Source organism: Eublepharis macularius, chromosome 6 (genome assembly GCF_028583425.1).
Source record: "Eublepharis macularius isolate TG4126 chromosome 6, MPM_Emac_v1.0, whole genome shotgun sequence".
NCBI classification, from domain to species: Eukaryota; Metazoa; Chordata; class Lepidosauria; order Squamata; family Eublepharidae; genus Eublepharis; species Eublepharis macularius.
In genome coordinates, this window is record NC_072795.1 from 24,652,306 (window position 1) to 24,669,427 (window position 17,122).

The 17,122-nt window shown below is 44.2% G+C and overlaps 1 protein-coding gene across 2 annotated transcripts in view; it reads right to left on the reverse strand.

Moving 5' to 3' along the window:
* The window catches only part of SERPINI1 (serpin family I member 1), a 122,580-nt gene that overhangs the window by 52,171 nt on the left and 53,287 nt on the right, over nt 1-17,122 (reverse strand). The window contains exons 2-3 of one of the 2 annotated variants that reach the window (XM_054984157.1): nt 15,639-15,957; nt 14,289-14,450 (exon numbers count right to left, since the gene is read on the reverse strand). The exons of the other annotated variant lie outside the window; for it this stretch is intronic. Of the exons in view, the coding sequence (XP_054840132.1) occupies nt 14,289-14,327 (39 nt within the window). The 5' untranslated portion in view covers nt 14,328-14,450; nt 15,639-15,957. The remainder of the gene's footprint in view (nt 1-14,288; nt 14,451-15,638; nt 15,958-17,122) is intronic. 2 annotated transcript variants of the gene reach the window in all.

Here is a 17,122-nt window from a genome sequence, read left to right on the forward strand (position 1 = left end):
AAGCCCATATTATGCAGAACTGATGCTCAATTCAGGATTAACACACGTTTAGTTCTCACCATGACACATACCATTTTGAACATTTTATTCTCCAACAGCCAGTTTTGTTGAACCATTCAGACCCTGTTCTTCTGTTGAAACTTTTTAGTCATGCCATATATAAAAATAACGAGTAAGGATACTAGCCCATGTAATTCAGTAATCTTCAGACATGGGCTGGAACCCCCAGCTGGTTTGTGAGTACAGATGCCAACCCCAGCATAGGAAAATCCTGTAGATTTGAAGGTGGTGCCTGGGAAAGGAGGAGTTTGGGGAGGACAGCGAGCTCAGCCGGGATATGATGCCAGAGAGTCCACCTTCCCAAACTGCCACTCCTTCCTGTTCTCTGTAGTCTGAAGATTCCAAGAGAGTCCAGGAGATTCCAAGAGAACTCCTGGCCCCATCGTGAGGTCAGTAAGCCTATTTGCGAGCTCTTTTCTTTTTGGAAAGATCTGCTGCTAGTATCTGTAGGCAAGAGAGTGCCCCCTGCTGCTCTTTAACACATGCTAAGAGGCACAGCAGGATGGCGAGGAGACTCACTCAGCCTGGAGTTCCTTCTGGAGGTACAGATTGCTTCCCACTGCCGTGCTATGCATTGTTAAACAGCGGCACACCTGGCCTGATGTGACCATAAGGCCACATATTTTTGTGCATGTTTTTATTTATTTTTATTTTATTTATTTCAAATTTCTATTCTGCCCTCCCCGCGGGCAGGTTCAGGGCAGATAACAACATATTAAAATACAATAAAAACTCATCTGCATTAAAACATCATTAAAACAGCAGTTTTTATTAATACACATTTAAAACAGGATGCTGGACAGCCTTCACAGAGAGGGTTAAGCTTTTATACACCCCTTTTTTCAGGCCGGCGGAGGCCCAGCCTCAGCCATATGCCTGGTGGAACAACTCTTGTCTTGCAGGCCCGGCAGATGGGCCCTGATCTCGGCAGACAGAGCACTCCATCAGGTGGGAGCCAGGACCGAAGGAAGTTAAAATCAAGTGTGAATGGCATGTGGCACCAAGGGCTTTTCTAATTTTTTTGTGTGCCTGTGAAACGCTTCTGCACTTTGTTCTCTGCATTCGCACCTTCATTTGTGAAGAATAGCTTTGGTAATGTGCTGTTAAAATCTGCATATCTGCACAAATGTTTTGCTAATATTTCGCAAGCTGAGGATCAGGAAAGAAAAGCCCTTACCAGCCAAATCGCCATTATTTTACTTGTTATTTGCTGCTGTATTGTAAGAAAAATAAATTAGCTAAGCCCTAGACCCTGTTGGCTTTGAACGTTGCTTGAGGCTTGACTACCTACTTTAGCAGTGTTGTAAAGCGATTTAACATTTTCCTAGAGGAGATGGAGAAATATTTTCCACTCTCTGACGTATGATGGTCATTATTTCTTTCAAGGGCTGTAAGGCAAGCAATTCATCCAAATATAAACAGATACCAACATTTATTCATTCCTTGCCTCTTTTCCCTTTTATTCTTTAATGAGAGCTGGTGGTGGGGGGAAAGGACTCTACTAAGGGGATTTTGATCAAATCCTACTTCTGCCATTGACTCACTATGTATCTGAGGGCAATTTGCTATCAGCCTCCATTTTCTTTCTACAAAGTGTGAATTACAGTGACCCACCTTGCAGGGCAAGCCAGCACCAAGTTTTCAAATCATTATGTAAGTTATAAGTAATGCTACTTGATAGTTTTTTACCCACTGGCTGTATCGTTGTTAAAATGAAGAAGATGTCTAATTAATTAGATGTCCAATTAATTAGATGTCCAAAGAGAAATGCTGCTTTTGCAGGGCAACACTATTGTAACTTGACACCCTTGCTTTTTTACTTTCTTTTTCTCTGCATCATTTAAGATAATAAACGCTTGGTCCATGGCACAAAGATGCTTTGCAGTACCCCCATGAGCTCTCAAGATACATCGGCATGCCTCCAGATACAGTCTGCTTATCACACTGATGGGCATTTTGTTAGTTTTATGTAGATAAGATTTAGGCTTGCCATTCCCTCACCTGGGACGGGGGATCTCCTGCTCCCACCTCCTCCCCCTGCGCCCACTTACCTGGCCAGCGGGGGGGGGGGCGCTCATGTTGGCTGGAGGTGGGGGGGCAGTTCAGCACTTTGGCGAGTGCAGAAGCACTCCTGGCTGCCCTTTGACCTGCATGATGGCATTACTTCCTGGAAGTGACATCATCACGCACGCCAGGAGCACACGCGCACTGTGCACACGCACAACAAAAGATGCTGGAGCCTCCACAGGGTAAGTGCCAGGCTCCTAGTCTCCTGCTGGGGGACTCAAGGGACCTGGCAACCCTAATAAGACTCCATGAGAGAGTATGCACAAGAGCATGCTATGATATATTAGGTCTTTACAGTGCAATTCTACACAGAGCTATTCCAGCCTAAGATCTCTGAAATAAATCCACCCCTGCACAGGACTGAACCATTAGGTACCACCTCACAATCACAGAACTCCTAAGGCATCCAAGTTTACAATCAGCAATGAAAACCATGGCCGCAAACAACAATGAAAATAGCAGCATCATGTGCGCCTGTAATTATATAACCAGCCACTTATCAATTAAAACCCTAAACGTATTAGCAACAAATACAAATTCCAACAGGTAAAATGATGTCAGATAGAAATTTTAAAAAGGATTAAGCATAAACATTATAATTTGACATCAAATTAATAAAACTCTGGAGATGATGATTAAGAGGTAGCATTAAACCAAGGATTTAAAGCCTGGCTGAACATGAGTGTTTGTAGTTGGTGCTTGAAACTGAGCAATGAAGGTACTATTGGGAGATTCACTGAGGATATATTTAGATTTTAACCATATTCCTAGGGCTGCCAATTCCAGTTTGGGAAATTCCTATAGATTTGGGGGTAGTTCATGTAGATAGCAAAGTGGGATGGGTAGGAGAAGCTCAGTGGAAATGTCATAGTGTTTGTCCTCCAATCTCCCATTTCCTCCCATATTCTACCATTTCCTCCAGAGGAACCCATCTCTGTAGTCATATACACATGGACACATAAATCAGACCTCTAGGGTTGCCATCTTTGGGATGGAAAACTCCTGGACATTTGGTGGAGCTTGGGGAAGGGATGGTCCTCAGCAGGGTATAACACCATAGAATCCATCTTTCAAAGCAGCCATTTTCTCCAGGGGAACTGATCTCTGTTGCCTGGAGATCAATTGTACTTGCACTCTTTTTGGAACTGAAGATGCTGGGGATTGAACCTAGGACCTGTTGCATGCCAAGTAGATGCACTAAAGCCACGCCATCTCCATGGAGATCTGTGGAGATTCTGGGAATCAAAGGTAGTTCTGGGAAAACTCGAGTGCCCACATGGAAGTTGGCTACCCTACGTATTCCGGACAAGACGTCCGGAGTTGTAGTTAATTTCCAGAATGGTAATGGACTGGTCAAAGAATTTCATTCTTAATTCTGTGGAGATAAACAACATACAACACATCCATGCTTCGATATTAGGGATGATTCAAAGTTGAGTGCTGGGCCATGCAATCCTACAGCATTGGCTGCACACATATCTGGTTAGTCTGGTATAACTTGACACTGGTATATCCCTGGACTTTTCCCAATATGACAGTGCTATCCTAAACAGAGTTACACCCTGCAACACCCATTGAAGTCAATGGGCTGAGAAAGGTGTAACTGCTTAGGATTGTACCATGGGCACTGGTTTATCCAGGAGAAGTATTAATAGCCAGTATTGTATAGTTCTGTAGCCAGTTTGAGTATATATCATACTGTTAAAGTCCCACAGCTTATTTTAGGATTATGCCAGTAGAACTTCAATACATTTCACACTGAATGAGATAGCCCCATTGGTCCAAAGCAAAGTCCCAAATCAAAACCAAACAAAAAGTATGATGTAGTGTTAGATTTCACATTGAGAGAGGTTTCGAAATGAGTGAAATGGGAGAACATTTTTTGGTTATCAAGTGCTGGAAACGAGCACCCTCAATTTGGGGAAATTTGGGGAAAGCCAGGTTCAAGTAGCCAGCTCAAGATTGACTCAGCCTTCCATCCTTCTGAGATCAGTAAAATGAGTACCCAGTTTCCTGGGGTAAAGTGTAGATAACTGAGGAAGGCAATGGCAAACCACCCAGTAAAAAGTCTGCCAAGAAAAAGTTGTGATGCAACATCCCCCCATGGGTCAGTAATGACTTGGTGCTTGCACAGTGGACTACCTTTACCTTACCTTATCCCGCCCCTAAAAAGTGTTTCCTTTTTCTACATCACACAACTGAACTTAGATATGCAAAGAGATACTGATTTCCCCAAATTTAGGGTTGTCTTACCCTTAAATCAATAAAGAAAAAGTCATTACCAAAAAAAATGGAAACAATATTACCAGGACTAATGAAACTCAAATGCTCTCCAAGTTTTGTGTATGCCATATAAAACAGCCATGTTTTGGTGTGACACCTCACAAATTCTACCATTGTATAAGTGACTGGGGGGCTTTTTATTCCCTGAACAGGTGATTCGTATTTACCCATTCCTTTAGAACTAAAACTGTGACCGCTAGGCTAAGATAGCACCCCATACACCACGACTGAAATTTATCAGAGCTGTGTTGAGCATGGAAAGGTGATTATGTCACACACTGAAAAAAGTTTACAGATGCTTGATGTTTTCTCAAGGTAAAAACTACCTGTCAGAAAACTGTTAACAGGTTTGAAATTCTGTAAAGGCTAAAATGTCAGCTCACCCCCACATACTTTACTGATGTACTAACCTCAGCCTTTGCATGTTTACTCAGAAAAAAGGCACAGTAGATTTAATGTATCATACTCTAAAGCACGTGTGCACATAATTTTGAACAAAATGATTTTGGGGCACACAATCAGCATGCCCAAAAGTCCCAAATAAAAACCTACTTCTGAGAGTCAGGGAACCCAAAGGAAAATATACAGTGTAGTACAGGGAGTTAAAGCAAGACTGGCAGAACCCTCCCCCCCGCCGCCCCGTGAGAGTTTTTATTTTGTTCATGGAACTTGCTCTGCTTGCACAATAGTGAGGAAGGGATATTTCTGGTGGTTTCCTCTTCCCCAAGCAATTCCCTAACCTACATTCTGCAGTATTCCTGAGGACCTCCCCACAACCTTAGGAATGTTTTTGAGGGCAGTGCAGGAGGCTGCTGGAGGAAGACAGTAAACATCACTTCTACAAACTAGCTGTGTTTGTGGAATACAGCATGGTGCAGTGGCTAGAGTGTTGAACTAGGATCCAGGAGAACTAGGTTTGAATCCCCACTCTGCTATGGAAATGTGTTGCGTGAGCTTGGGCCATTATAGCTCTCTCTCTGTCTCTGTCTCTGTCTTAACCTAACCTGCTTTATAGGAAGGGTTCCCTGTCCAGTGCTGGCCACTAGCTGGAGACAGTGGGGTTTGGGGCATGTAAATTGCTGTTGCACTGATGGCACCTCCAGCCAAACCCAGAAGTAATGTCATCACATTAGGGTGACACTCTCGAATTCCACTGAAACTCTATGGTAAAACTGGGTTCCACTTCATGCTGGAAGTGACATTGTGACATTGGAGTGGTGGCGATTTCCATCTTATTTTCTCACAATCACCCAACCAAGCAGCAGTGGAGGACCAGGGCTGTAGCCTAGAGACCTCCCACCAGAACAGGAGACCAGATTGCTCTGTTCACAGGCTTGCTGTTGTGAAGTTAAAATGGAAGAAGATTATGTTAACCACTTAGGGTCCTAATGAAGAGAAAAGCTGGGGAGTGGGCCCAACCCAGAGTAAACAGTAACAAACAAGACTTCTACACAACCAAGTTAAGTCTAGCACTTCTTCAACAAGCAGTTTTCAGGAGAGATTTCGTCATGACAAGCAGAAAGAGAAATCACTTGAGGGATATGGCGATTTGGCGACAGACTGCAAACCAAGTTTCGATTTGAAGAAAATATACCTCTGCTCACCATCTTACAAAGCATACATTAAACTGGCACTATTAATTTTATACAGCTTTTACTTGGAGAATTAACAGAAAGTTAATGTGAAAGTTAACAAAAAATTACTATGTTAATGGGTACAGGCTGACTGCTTTGGTTGGTGGTGTACCAGAAAGCTTTCTGCTGCGTTATGTTTTTTTAAAAAAAATTAAAAAGATGTGTAGTTCCCTTAGGAAATGATGCCAATGATGGCTTGAAGGTTCAGGCAGGATTTGGATACAAGTGTGTGGAAGTGAACATAGCAGAGTAATACACACCCGTTGGCTTTCAAGGATGCTTCAAGCATTCTATATTTATAACAACAACAACATTTGATTTATATACCGCCCTTCAGGACAATTTAACACCTACTAAAAGTGGTTTACAAAGTGTGTTATCCTGTGAGGTGGGTGGGGCTGAGGGGACTCTGGAAGAGCTGTGACTGTCCCAAGGTCACCCAGCTGGTTTCAAGCGAAGGAGTGGGGAATCAAACCTGGCTCTCCATAATGAGTCCTGCCACTCCTTAGAGATGAGCATGAACAGCAGTATGAACAAAAAAAAGCCACAAACACCCCAATCTGCTGTTCGTGAACAAGCTGTTCGTGAGGCCCCATTCTAAACGAACAAGTAGCCGTTGCAAGCCTCGTTTGTTGTGTTCGTCATCTGTTTGTCAAGCCAGAAAGTCTGGCACCTTTCAATCAATTCCCCTGGCAACATAGGCATGGACTGTCTGAACTCTGAACTCCTTCTGGCTTTCCTTCTGGTTTGTAAGTTAACCCCTCAAAGTAGCTTCAAACAGACAGTCCAGTTTTTTCTACTGTGAAATGACAGGAATGACATTTCCGCTGTAAATGACAGGAAAGGGCCATGGATCCCATGGAGATTCTCCCTGCCCCTCTCGCACCTGGCCGCAGCAGACCGGTGCCGCTGGCTCTCCCAGTGTGAGAGGAACGGGGAGAATCTCCCCACCCATCTTGCACCAGGCCGCAGTAGCCCGGCGGCACTGGCTCTCCCGGTGCAAGAGAGACGGGGGGAATCTCTCCGCCCGTCTCGCACTGGGTCACAGCAGCCCGGCGGTGCCAGCTCTCCCAGGGCGAGAGGGATGGGGAAAATCTCCCCACCCCTCTTGCAGTAGGCTGCAGCAGCCCAGCGCTGCCCACTCTTCGGGTGCAAGAGGGACAGGGAGAATCTTCCCACCCCTCTCGCACAAGGCAGCAGCAGTCCGGCAGTTCTGGGGTGGGGCAGGGGGTGGGGGCTGTGGGTTGTGGGGTGTTTAAAGAGCCCTGCCACTTGCAAGTGGCAAGACAGGGTCCTTTAAACTATCAGCTGGCAGACAGCAGGGGGGAATCCCCCCTGCCCCCTGCCAGCTGATTGTTTAAAGGGACCTTTAAAGGGCCATGAACAACGAACATTTGGTAACAGGTCAGGTTCGTCCACTTTCGTTGTTCATTGTTCATGGATGGCAACAAACAATGAACAGTGTGTTCTTTTTTTTTTCTGTTCGTGGCCCATGTCTACTCCTAACCACTACACCAAACTGGCTCCCTTGTTTTATTTGGGCATTTCGACACTGCTTGCCTCCCCAAAGGGTCCTAGAGCAGCTCATGTGTTTGTAAAGTGCTGTCAACTCACAGCTAACTTATAGTGACCCCAGGAAGGGGCTTTCAAGGCAAGTGAGAAGCAGAGGTGGTTTGCCATTGCCTTCTTCTGCAGAGTCTTCCTTGGTGGACTCCCATCCAACTACTGGCCCTGCTTGGCTTTTGAGATCTGATGAGATTGGGCTGCACCATGCTGCCTCCCCTCCCAGAGCAGCTTCTAGGAAATCCCAAAATACAATTACAATAAAAATATCCTGGGCACTGCTCCAGGTCCATTGAACTGCCTAACGCAGGCTGCAGGCCATGAGCCATGGGCCAAGAGCCCTTCGGCTCATGCCCAAGGGTTTGTGCCTTTGACCACACTCAGGCTAAGCTCCTGCAAGCAGAGGAGAAATAATTCATCCCTGATGGTATTCAGCTGCTGCTAACAAGATCTTCCCAACTTCTCCCCCTGCCTCCCAAAGATCTCTGCCTGATCTGCCCTGATCTCGGGAGCAAAAAAGGGAGCAAAATATGGCAGATAAAGCAAACAGTAGAAAGAGCAAGAGTCCAGTAGCACCTATATGACTTAAAAAAATTGTGGTAAGGTATGGAGCTTTCACGAGTCTCATCTCATGACTGTTACAGACTAACACGGCTACCCATCTTGATCTATCTCCAAGGCCAACAGTGTTAGTTCAAGAGTACTGCCACACACTGTTGATTCTGTGCCTATAACTGTGCTTTTTATGTTTCCTCCCCAGCTTCTAGCCACCTTATGTGGTACCACCAGGTAACTCTAATTCTTACACAGCCAACTCCACACTTTTTAACCCCTGAATGGAGAGCTGTCCATCCTACAAACTCAACTGGTCCAATAACGGCTCATCTGCATCATTTGGAATGGTGGCGTTAATTTCTCCTCACATTTCTCCTCAGCATATGCCTATTTTTTTTTAAAAAAAGAAAACATTGGAGGAAAAGGCACAGTATTTAAAACCTAAAAATGCTAATTTCACATTTCGTAAATTTGAGCTGAAAACTCTGGGGAACGAGTGCGATGTCTCCAAAGGCTCCTGCTGACACTGCTGGAGGTGCTGCTGCTGTAACGGAAATTAAAAATCATTAGATTTGCCCTTTTAGTCCATTCAGACAGGGTTAGACCCTCAGCCGCTAGAAAGACAGGCGATTCTTCCGTTGTGTTAACAACCGTACGAATGCCATTTCTGCCTTCTCTGCTTCTCTCCTTTCACTCTCCACTCTGCTGCCCCTTTCATCTCCCTTTATTCTGTCCCCAAAGATTCAGCTCTACAAAGAACAAAATGAATCTGCAGGTGTTCTATTCTCTCCATTACAATGCGAGTCACAGATACAGCAAGACCCTGTTAAAAAAAAATCAACTTGCGCCACAAATTAAGACGACCCAATCCACAATCGTCTTTCAGCATTCTTGTCTTTTCTTTGCCTAATCCTTATAAGATTCTTCCTGAAAGTATTGTTCCTTTTTCATGAAACCATCTATCCTTTGTCAGCAACTTCCAAAATGGTGAGAATAAGAAATTATTTATAGACAGCGGCACCTTCTACGCTTGGTGGTGAGCTCCTCTTTTCCTGCTTTCATTCTCTTTTTCCTTTATTTCAAGCAGCAGCCTCCAAAAGATTAGAAGGATCATGCCCAGAAGAAAATGAAAGGGTTATAATTAGTCATTCCAGCCACCCACCCTCTCAAGAAGACACTGTCTGGAACCTGCTCTTTTCAATGCCCACTGCAAACAGCAAGAGGAGAACACTGGAGAAACCAGAACTGCCACAATGGCAGAAAAACAAAAAGAGACAGCACAGCTAATTGAGAATATTTCTATACCCAAGCAAAATCTGGAGTCACCAGTCAACAAATGGCTGTATAAAATGAGGACATTCCCATCTCATGGGTATAGAAAATACACAGCTCAATTCTGTTTTCAATGGTTTTATACAAGAAGCCTTCAACCTCTGGTTCCACGGCCAAATGTGGCTTAAAACAGAACCAACTACTCCTCTTTAAAAAAGCAATTTTAGTTAACATTGGAAGAGTAGATGTTATGCTAAAATAACCAGAATGTGAAGGGAAGGGCAGGTAAATTTTTAAAAATGGGACTAATGGACATGTTAGAGATGCTTTATAGAAAGGCAAATGAGAGAGGTGAACAGGTGCCAGTAATCCAAGAGTGCATCATGTGCAGACTTATGCCAATACAGTGATACACTTGCACAAGGTGCTCCTGTGGATATTTCAATGCAATACTAAACAGCTCTCACTGAATAAACCTGAAGAGGATTCTCACAGTTTATTATTTATCATGAGATCTCATGCGTGCCACTTCCTAATAAAGGTGAGATATCACTACTCCTATTGTTTTTGTCATCCCAATCTTCAAGAAAGGGAGTAAGGACAGTCCTGCGAACTACAGGCCAGTTAGCCAGATGTCTGTCCCAGAGAAGATAGTGGAACAGATATTAAAGGTGTCAATCTGCAAGCATCTGATGGACAACATGGTGATATGGGAAAGTCAGCATGGATTTGTCCCCAAACCAACCACGTCCTCTTCTACAATCATGTGAGAGGATTACTGGATCATGGGAATGCTGTCGATGTTGTTTATCTAGATTTCAGTAAAGCTTTTGACAAGGTTCCTCATGATGTTCTAGTGGGAATGGTAGAATGGACTCTAGGATGGCTAGATGGATCGAGAACTAGCTGGATAACTGCTCCCAAATAGTTGTCAATGGCATCATGTCTGATTGGAGGGAGGTGTCCTGTGGAGTGCCACGGGGCTCTGTTTTGGGTCCAGTGCTTTCCAGTATTTTTAAAAGTGATATTGGTGAGAGTGTGAAGGGATTACTCATTAAATCTGCAGATGACACAAAAGTGGGAGTAGTAGTAAACACTCATGAAGATAGGGATCGAATTCAATGAGATCTGGGAAAGTGGGCAGATTTGAACAAGATGCGATTTAACATGGATAAGTGCCAGGTTCTCCACCTGGGTAACAAAAATGCAAAGCATGCATACTGGATGAGGGATACACTTCTGGGTAGCGTGTGTGTCGTGTGTGTGTAGTGTGGTGGTGGTGTCGGCTATAGCCTTGGCAACCTTAAATTAGCCACATATAAAAGCTGAGAAGCAGACATCTCCAAGGAACAATACCTTTGGATCATTGTCAGTAAGAGTGAGGAAGCCCAATTTACATGGCATCTTTGGGGGTACCATTAAGAAGGAAGAAAACTGTCAATTATTTGACCATATTTTTAGCACCATTGGGAGTAGGAGTTGCCAGCTCCAGGTTGGGAAATTCCTGGAGATTTGAGGGATGAAGCCTAAAGAAGACAGGCTTTGGGAAGGAAAGGACTTCAGCGAACGATAATTCCATAGAGTCCTCCCTCCAAAGCAGCCATTTTCTCCAGGGGAACAGATCTCTATGGCCTGGAGATCAGTTGCAATTCTGGGAGATCTCCAGCCACCACCTGGAGGCTGGCAACCTTAGTTGGGAGCTTTTAGTGCACATTTCTCCATTACTTGCCATTTTCCCACATTCCCCCTCTGCATTTTTCCTCACTGTGCTACCAGAGGGCTTTTGAGGCGAAGCTTCTAAAAAAGAAACCAGTACCTGGTATACACTACCACAATTATATATTTCAAGGCCCACTAAAAGCCTTTCAGTGGTACAGAAGGGGAAATGGCAGCTGCAAAAGGCCGATGAAAGAAAAATGGCACTGATGTGGGTGGGGCCTTCCAGAAAGCACACCTTCTCGTCCAGATGGCGGGAATGCATTTTTTTCAGAAAAGATTGTACTAAACCAGGTTTGAGAAAATGTGTGCTCAGGTTGGAGACAACCAAGGAAAATGATGTTTGGGGGATGTTCCCAAAACAGAGCTCCAGTTTAGAAGCAAAGGAAGTTTGGAAAAAATCTATGTAGAAGCATCTTGAATAAATAAAATAACCAAACTTGACTTCTGAAATGAGACAGATGTAGAAGTACAAGGCTTTCTCTTCCTTCAGCTTTTGAAACACCAAGTTTGAGAAACCAAACAAAAGGTTTACCCCTTCGCTTCGGTGGCTCAGAATACAACCTAGGAATTGTCAGTTTTTAAAATAAAAGCCTAAATAGTTACACTTAGTTCAGCGCATGCAAGACCGCTTTGGAAGGCCAAGACCTTGTCAGCTGCCTTCAATACAGACCTGCCAAATAACACATCAGGCAGAAGGGAAGAGCGAACAAAACACAGTAATGCCTGACGACGTTCTTAACTGAAGGTGAACAAGGGGACAGATTGGGAATGCAAAACCGACAAAACAGTTTTTGTACTGTAAGGAATCCTTCATTTGATGCCTCACATGAAGAATAGTTCCACTGGGGGTGTACACACAATTACTCTGAGCGATACAGAGTTTTTCTCTCTCCTTGCCTCCTTCAACAGCTGAAGATGCAGAAGAATTCGATAATTTTTCCATTTCAAGATCACAGGAGGCTAGCCAGAGTCCCCAACTTCCAAAGTTCAGCAGATCAAAATAAATGTCCTCTTTAGTTACTCAATTAGCCATGGACCATGGGCAGATACCAGAAAGTATATGTTCATCTCAGGTAAAATATTACCTGTAACTCTGGAACAAGTCAACAGAGGCGACCTGGTATATCCGGGCAGAAGGTCACAACACAATGAAATTACTGTTTTTTAATGCTTTATGGTTTATGCTAATCACAACTCTGGCAAAGACAGTGTATTCACAAAGAAAGTAGGTGTTTCTAGATACTCAAGGGACACCCTAAATATATGACTTGGTAAATTAACCAGGATGGCCCAGCCTATCCAGATCTCGGAAGCTAAGCAGGGTTGGCCCAGGTTAGTACTTGGATGGGAAACCACTAGGGTTGCTATACAGAGGCAGGCAATGGCAACTGAGAACATGTGTTCCTTCCTCCTTCTGAATTAACCTTTTTCGGTGGGGGGAGGTGGCCAACATTCCCCTTCATTTCATAATAAGCTGCCCTGAAGAGGAAAAGTAGGAACAAGTTCAAGAGAGCTGGCATGTTGTAGTGCTTAGAGTGTCGGATGAGGATCTGGGACATCTAGGTTCAGATTTGTACAAAACAGGAAAATCTGGTTGCAAACAATGCCTAAAGCACATCAACTGTGCATTGTCCAACACGTGGGAGCACAGCCTAAGAATCAAGCCTGGAATTCCACCCTGGGCTCTCTTTCTTCGTAGTGTGAAGGAATGCTGGAAGCTGGATTTTTCATATATCAGTAGAATGATTTACACCCCCACCACCACCCTGGGTCACTGATCAAGCCAGTCTCCTATCCCCCACCTAGGGCTACCAGGTCTCCCGGTGGAGGTGGGGGATCCCTTGCTCCCATCTTCCACCCCCTGCCACCACATACCTGGCTGGCAGGGGAGGAAAGGCAGGGGAACAGGCCTCCCAGGCGTGCTTCACAGCAGGCTGATTTGGGCCCCAAACAGGGCAAATTGGGCCTGTTTGGGACCCAAATTGGCCCCCTGCAAAGCACAGGAGCACTCACAGGCCCTGCACGATGACATCACTTCTAGGAAGTGATGTCATCACACCACCTTGGGAGTGGGCATGTGTGCAGAGAACAAGAAATGTGAGTGCCAGGTTCCCCTCTGAGATCTTGCCATTCTTTCCCTCTCCCATCTTATTTCCCATGCCTTCCTTTTGATGCCATAAACTTGTGTTTGGTAGAGCAAAGATGGTCTGTACCATAAACTTGTATTTACTCTTCTCATTTGGATCATAATCAAAGTTCCTTTTGATGCATGAAACCTGCTTCCTCTGCCCTTTGCAAATTATTTTTGAAAAGCAGAAAATTTACAATTGCAACCTTTAGAGGCACTCCATACTTGCTTGTGAGCACTACGCTCTAGGCGGTGCCAGTGGGTTGTACTTATGGAGGGAGTAATGAAGCCTCTGCTCCCTTCGGGCTTCAGAAATGCAGAGGCTGTGGAATATCCTCAGAGTGATTGAGCTGGATGGAGTTGAAGGACATCCGGCCACCAAAGGGCAGAGCACTGACAGCTGTGGCTGGCCTCCCTCCAAGAGAGGGAGATGATTTGTCCTGCCCTCTCCTCTCCTTTAGGGATGTAAAAGGTAAGACTCAGCACTTAACATTCAGCAGAGAAGAAAACTAACAATGTTTTTTTCTTGATATTATGTGAATACATTCTCAGAAAATAAGCAAGCAGCCACATTCTGTACCAAAAGAAATTTCCAAACAGTCTTCAAGGGGCAGTACCATGTGAATCCTATTACAGCAATCCAACCACAGTATTCCAGAAGCATGGCTTCTTTTATTATTCCCCATCTTGTGCAATCATCAATAGTTTAAATAGCTTTAAAACTGTTGAAAGTCACCTTGAGAACCCCAAATGTGGCCGAAAGGCAGCAGGTAAATTAATTATACTACTTAAATAAAAGGATCAGCATGGCTAGGTCAGGTGAGTCTAGAAGGGAGAATAATCTGCTAACCAGAAGCAAATAGAAGAAAGCACTTCTGGCACGCTACCAATTTTCTCCTCTAATAACAGCACTGAGTCCAAAAGTACTGGCAAGATTTTTACTCAATGGGAGAAGGCAATCTGCACATTAAATCAATCTCTTCATCAGCCACCCCAATCCACATCACCTCTGTCTCTTCATCTTTGGTTTGCTCTTTCTCAGCCATCTGATCAACTGTAAACAGATGCACGCTGTCCGATCAATGCAATTTTGGAGTCCACTTCGTTCAGCAAGGTCAAACCTGGAATTTCTAGCACCTTGAAGCCTTATTTGAGAATTTCCCCCTATTCTGCAGTGAAGAAGATATAAATGATGTTTTATGAATATACATTGAACTGAACTTCCGTATGCTGCATAATAGCTACTGATGAAGATGGAAATCAAAATGTTGGGTAGCTCTTATTGGACCCAAGTAGGCTTCTAAGACTGAATAATTTGGGAGTGTTTGAGTTGTAAATTATTGCTTCAAAGATCAGCTATATTTGGAATTTCTTCCATTGACTTGATAGGATTCATTTTGTTTCAGTTGTACGTTTGCATAAATTTATCAAAGATAGCTGGCTGACTCGACTGAATTAGCATTTGGGATTGGATCAACTTTCTTTGAACACAGGTCTGAGTTTTCAGATTATGGGTTGAATCCTACGTAGAATCTCTATGCACGGAAGGAAGGTGCTTTTCACCAGTTCTCCCCTCCCCTAGCAGACGTCCCACAAAGCCATTCTTGGGAGGGGGCGTCCAAGTCTATATATTTATTTTGCAAAGTGTTAGTACAAAACAATGGCAAGCTGTTTGACTGTGAGATTTGGAGTATTGCAGCCAATGTCAGCTTGCTTTTCTGTGCTTTGCAAGAACTTTTTGTCCTGATCTATAATATTCCAGAGAGGTGAACAGAGTTATCCAAGCTTGTCACCTTGGCGCACAGTATCCTTATGGCCATATGTCACAGATTACATGTTTCTAGATTTGCTCTGCTTCCCTTAGTGATGTTTAATGGTATGCATGCTTCCACGTGCGATGAGAGCCAATAACTTAAACGGCAGCATTTGAACACCAGCTGTTGATTCACCTATGTGCTTGTTTTCTGGAACCAGGAAACCTTGACGTCGATTTCCATTTTGTTGGCAGCATGCCGTCCAATTTAGAAGGATAAATAAAATGACAGCAAAGATGTCATCTTGGAGATTAGGAAAGGACAGCTCTTTAGGAAAGCAATTAAAGCCTGCTTACATAGAACTCTCCAAAGCAAAATGATTTTTTTAGAGGGATGGCATGGTGGCCAACACCACAAGCCACAGCAAACGAAGTCTGGCAGCCCACGTGTGGCAGCCCACCAAGGACCTGATAAACCTGCATGGACTTGCCAAAACAAGGAGGATGTCAAATAGCTGACAGATTGCATGCCTGGCTATCAAGTTGTGAGTCATTTCGGTGGGTCACAAGTAAGGCAGGCTTTCCATTAGCAAGCACCTCGTACCTCATTGGGCTGTAGTTTTCAGCCTTTCCTGGCCTTGGCCCACCTTTAATCCTCAGATAGAAGTATGGCACATCACAGTGACAAGGTTATGACTTCTTCAAGGGCAGGACTGTGAGCAGCAGACCAAGGGAGCCCAGAACAGGAAATACAACCTAAGCACCAGGAAGTGTATGGTGGTGAGGAACAAGCTAAAGGTCAGAGCCATAGAGGAATCCTCTCCTCTCACTGACTTCACCTTGCTGTTCTTCTGTTCTTCTCAGTATGTACACAGAGAGGCAAGAGGTGTGATGCCCTTGCACATATGCACTAGCCGCAGGTCCTGCCAAAAGGTAAGGAAAACAGCAGATCAATAGTGGCTTGCAACTCAGCAGGCGGGTCTCCACAACCTGAGAGTCATGACCCATAACTGTTATGGGGCACTCGAGATTCCAGTCAGAAATAACTCTAGTAAACAACTCAACAAGGATCTCACAGAGCTGGGAAAAGTCTGGAAAAGGCCAACCAAAATGATCACCTGAAGTGGCTGAAGGAACTGAGGTTCTTCTTACTTTATAAAGCTAACGAAGGAGGTTGATAGTTACCACCAACATGCAGAGGAGAATGGGTAATTTTTTTCCTTTGCTATTTCAAAAGATAAAGACTGGTTCAACCAGTGATACTATGGATATAATGCATGATTTAATTTAACTATGGTTAGCAAGACTGCTTGGATACAGACGACCTTCACTACCTACACTTAGTTAGGGTCCTCTAAACCAGGATCTGAAGCTATGGTTTGAAGATCCCAATCTTAACTATGGCTTTGGATGATGTACGACTGTGGACATCCTGCCATGTTCATCAACACCGCCCTTATACACTCTTGGTCAAAAGGAAGGCAATGAAACAAGTATTTATTGAATCAGGAGATGAGTGATCATCTAGGGGCCATATCCTTGTTTCACAAACCATAGTTAAAATAAACCATGGTTTTGCATTGTGTCAGGGCCAAACCACGCAGCTAAAGGGAAGTACTACTTCAATAATACATGATTAACAGAAAGAACTCACTGCCACAAAAGCTGGTGATGGTAACTAAATACAGGGAGCTGCCTTATACTTAGACCATTGACTAAGATTATTGTTGTCTACTCTTTCACATCACCTAGTTTGATCAAGTTTGGTGCAGTGGTTAAGAGTGTGGGACTCTAATCTGGAGAACCGGGTTTGATTCCCCACTCCTCCGCTTGAATCCAGCTGGGCGACCTTGGGTCAGTCACAGCTTCGAGGAGCTCTCTTAGCCCCACCCACCTCACAGGGTGTTTGTTATGGGAATAACAACATAAACCACTCTGAGTGGGTGTTAAGTTGTCCTGAAGGGCAGTATATAAATCAAATGTTGTTGTTATCCTTTTTTTAACTGGAGATGTTAAGGATCGAATCTAGGACCTTCTGTATGGCAGATGCTCTACCACTGAGCCATGGCCCCATTCCTAATATAGCTT